This window comes from Nicotiana attenuata, unplaced genomic scaffold (assembly GCF_001879085.1).
Source record: "Nicotiana attenuata strain UT unplaced genomic scaffold, NIATTr2, whole genome shotgun sequence".
In the NCBI taxonomy this organism is placed as follows: domain Eukaryota; kingdom Viridiplantae; phylum Streptophyta; class Magnoliopsida; order Solanales; family Solanaceae; genus Nicotiana; species Nicotiana attenuata.
The window spans coordinates 445,537-449,322 of record NW_017670656.1 but is presented as its reverse complement, the minus strand read 5'-3'; the positions used below and the strand labels follow the sequence as shown (position 1 = coordinate 449,322).

General features: G+C 44.8%; 1 protein-coding gene across 1 annotated transcript; it reads left to right on the top strand.

The window, feature by feature from the left end:
• Positions 1-342: 342 nt before the first annotated feature.
• LOC109241949 lies at positions 343-3,327 on the top strand. The gene has a single exon (XM_019408777.1). It carries the CDS (start codon positions 343-345, stop codon positions 3,325-3,327), a length of 2,985 nt encoding a protein of 994 aa, XP_019264322.1.
• Positions 3,328-3,786: the final 459 nt, after the last annotated feature.

Here is a 3,786-nt window from a genome sequence, read left to right as displayed (position 1 = left end):
CATCAATGAAAGTGATTTTTGGGGTGTCTAATTAAGGAGCAATGGAATGATATATAATGGTGTGTTTTATCTCTCAAATTTTTGCTAGGCCTACCTCTGGCACAAAGAGGTCCCATGCATACTAGGACATGCTTATCATTGCATGACTTATTTGTATTATTACGTGATTTGTTTGTTATGTGATATACTTGCTTTTAAATTTAATCACCACTTACTAACAATGTCTTTATTTCTTCTTAAAGGTTTTTCTATTTTTATCACTCCCCAAGGTTGATTTGTGTTGACTGCGAACTGGCTGAACACCCATACTTCACGAGATCCAAGGCACGAGCAGCTACCAACATGACTGGTTCAAACACATCTAATATGACAGGCTTGGGACTTGTCACCGTTCAACGAGACGAACCTGAGGCTTCGGACGGAAGGGAGGTTACCCTTCGTGATGAACACATCGCCCAGTTGTCGCAACAAGTGGCTAACCTGCAAGGTGAAATTGAACGGCTTCGGAACCTTACCAATCTTTCTATCAGCCTCAACACACCACTTCCCGAAGAAAGGACAAATGCACCTATCCCACCACCTTTCCCATCTTTTGACTCACCTATCCCGGAACATCTTCCACCAAACCCTCCACTTCACAACAACAAGCCAATATCCACTAACGCACATGCTAACCCGCAACAAGTCAACCCATCGACTTTTACCACATCATATGTTTCCCAACCACCACCAGCCCAAAGCACCCCGCTAACCCAAAATCACCATGTAACCCAACACATACCGATGGCACACGTCGCTATTCCTAACATGCAGCATGTTCCACCGGTATATGTAGCGGAAGCACAACCTTTTACTACCCCTATGCCTCACCAACTTCACTCCGAAGTGTATCAGTATCAGGAAGCAGAAAAAGAAGTAAGGGCCAAAGCCGACGAGTATATGGCGAAGGAGATCCGTGAGTTAAAGGAAGCATTCAAAAGTTTGAAAACCGTTAGGAGTATGGAAGGTTTGGAGTATGAGGATCTATGTGTTCATCCCGACGTCGATTTACCTACAGGATATAAAGTACCAAAATTTGACATGTTTGATGGAAAAGGAAACCCGCGAGCCCATTTGAGGTCGTATTGTGATAAGTTAGTTGGAGTGGGAAAGGATGAAGCTATCAGGATGAAGCTTTTTATAAGGAGTCTTACAGGGGAAGCCCTTGATTGGTACACAAGTCAAGATCCACAGAAATGGCACAGCTGGAGTGTCATGGCGCAAGAATTCATGGACAGATTCAGATTTAACACCGAGACCAACCCAGATAGATTCTATTTGATGACGTTGGAGAAGAAAACAACAGAATCCTTTAGAGAGTATGCCATGAGATGGAGGGCAGAAGCAGCAAGAGTCCAACCCCCGATGGGAGAGGATGAGATGACAACTACTTTTATTCGATCTCAAACGGATGCGACATACTATGAGAGATTGATAAGCATGCTGGGGCAGAAATTCTCGGAAGTTGTTAGGATGGGAGACGTTATAGAGGAAGGTCTCAAATCTGGAAAGATAACAAACTTGGCAGCACTACAAGCAACGAGTAAGGCAATCCAGTCAGGAACTATTGGAGGAGCAAGTAAGAAGAAGGAGAAAGAAGTATCCGCTGTTATGACCGTCCAAGACCGCAGGCCTAACCAAATGTTAACCTACCAAAACCCATTACCCCAACCTTCATACTATAGCCCATACACCCAAACTCCTCAACCTTATTACCAGCCTTCGCCCATTCCCTATCCTGTTTATAATACCCAACCAACCTATTATCCACCCCGAGCACCCACATACCAGAATCCATCACATTACCAACCCACATATCCATCTCAACCCCGCTACCAATCACAAAACCGCCCAAATGCACCTAGACCTCGCCCGAGCTTTAAAAGAAAACCAGCCAAAACCTATACACCCCTAGCTGAACCTTTAGCCCAGTTGTATGAAAGGTTGAAAGCCGCAGGAGTACTCCAACCAGTCCCAGGAAGAGTTCCCGACCCCCTCCCAGGATGGTATGATGGGACCAAACGTTGTGCATATCACTCTGGTGTGACTGGACATGACACAGAAAATTGCCTTACTCTCAAAGATAAGATTGAAGAGTTGATCAAATCAGGAACCATTCAGCTTAAGGGAGCTCCCCCGAATGTGAACAACAACCCTCTTCCAAATCACGATGATACCAGTATTAACATGATATCTACTGATGAGGATTGGAATTTGGAAGGAACAATTGTACCAATTGAAGACGAGAAAAAGGCTGTGTCATCTGCCTTCATTGCTCCTATCATCACAGTGCAAGTGCGAGCACCAATTGAGGTGGAAGTACTCCCTCCGAAGCCCAGGATCATGGCTCTAGTTGCTCAGACACCTTCATTTGAAACCAAAGCAGTTCCTTGGGACTACCAGTCTGATATAAGGAACAAAGGAAAGGCAAAATTAGTTGTAGAAGCTGCTGCTGCAGGTATGACGAGATTCGGTCGGTGTTATGTTCCTGAAGAAGCATCACGAGGAACTTCAAGTAAGGACAACAACCAGAAGAAGTCCGCGACAGAAGCTGAAGCAGAGGAGTTTTGGAGAAAAATGCAATGTAGCGGATACTCTGTTGTAGACCAACTAAAGAAGACGCCGGCTCAAATTTCCCTCATGTCATTATTGATGAGTTCCGACAGCCACAGGAATGCTTTGGTAAAAGTACTCAGTGAAGCATATGTACCAGCCGAGACAACTAGTGAACATTTGGAAACTATGGTAGCCCAAATTTTAGAAGCCCACAAGATTTCTTTTCACGAGGATGAATTGCCGCCTGAAGGTCTAAGTCACAACAAAGCTTTGCATCTCACTATCAAGTGCAGGGACAAATTTGTTTCTAGGGTTTTTATTGATAATGGTTATGCACTTAATATATGTCCTTTCACTACCCTCAAAGCTTTGGGAATTGACATTGGAAAAGTTCGTGAGAGTCATGTGAATGTTAGAGCTTTTGATGGAGCACAAAGGAGCGCTATTGGTGAAATTGATTTAGCATTACAAATCGGGCCTGTGGAGTTTATCATTGAATTTCAAGTGTTAGACATATCTGCTACTTATAATTTGTTGTTGGGAAGGCCGTGGATTCACATGGCTGGTGCAGTCCCTTCCACTTTGCACCAGAACGTGAAGTTTGTGTGGAATCACCAGGAAGTTGTGATTCATGGAGAAGCAAGCAATCCCATTTACCCCGGGAATTCAATCCCTATCATTGAAAGTGTGGAGAGGCTGGATGAGCCACTTTCCACATTGAAGAAATTATGATTGCTACTCGAGGCAAAGAGACAAAGTTTCCAAGTGTGTTCGTGATGGTGGCATCAGAAATGTTGAAGAATGGCTTCGAGCCTGGTCGAGGACTTGGAGCAAGGTTGCATGGAATAGTGGAGCCAATTCAGCTACCAGGGCAGAACAACACCTTTGGCCTAGGGTACGAACCCACTCCAAAAGAAGTCTCGGAGGCTCGTCTCAAGAAGAAAAGTGACATTGTCCTGCCACAGCCTATCCCGCCGCTAAGCCAGTCATTCCCCAAGACAGTTACTATTCATGAGCTAGATGAAGATGCTGAAGACGACCTTGTTGAAGGAATCAGGAACCTATTCCTTGCCGATTGCAATGTGATTCTGAATGATTGCACTGAGACACCAACTATTTGGGATGCCGCACCTGGAGATGTTTTGAACAATTGGACTTGTACCCCGTCCCCGGTTCGCCGGGAGTCTTGGT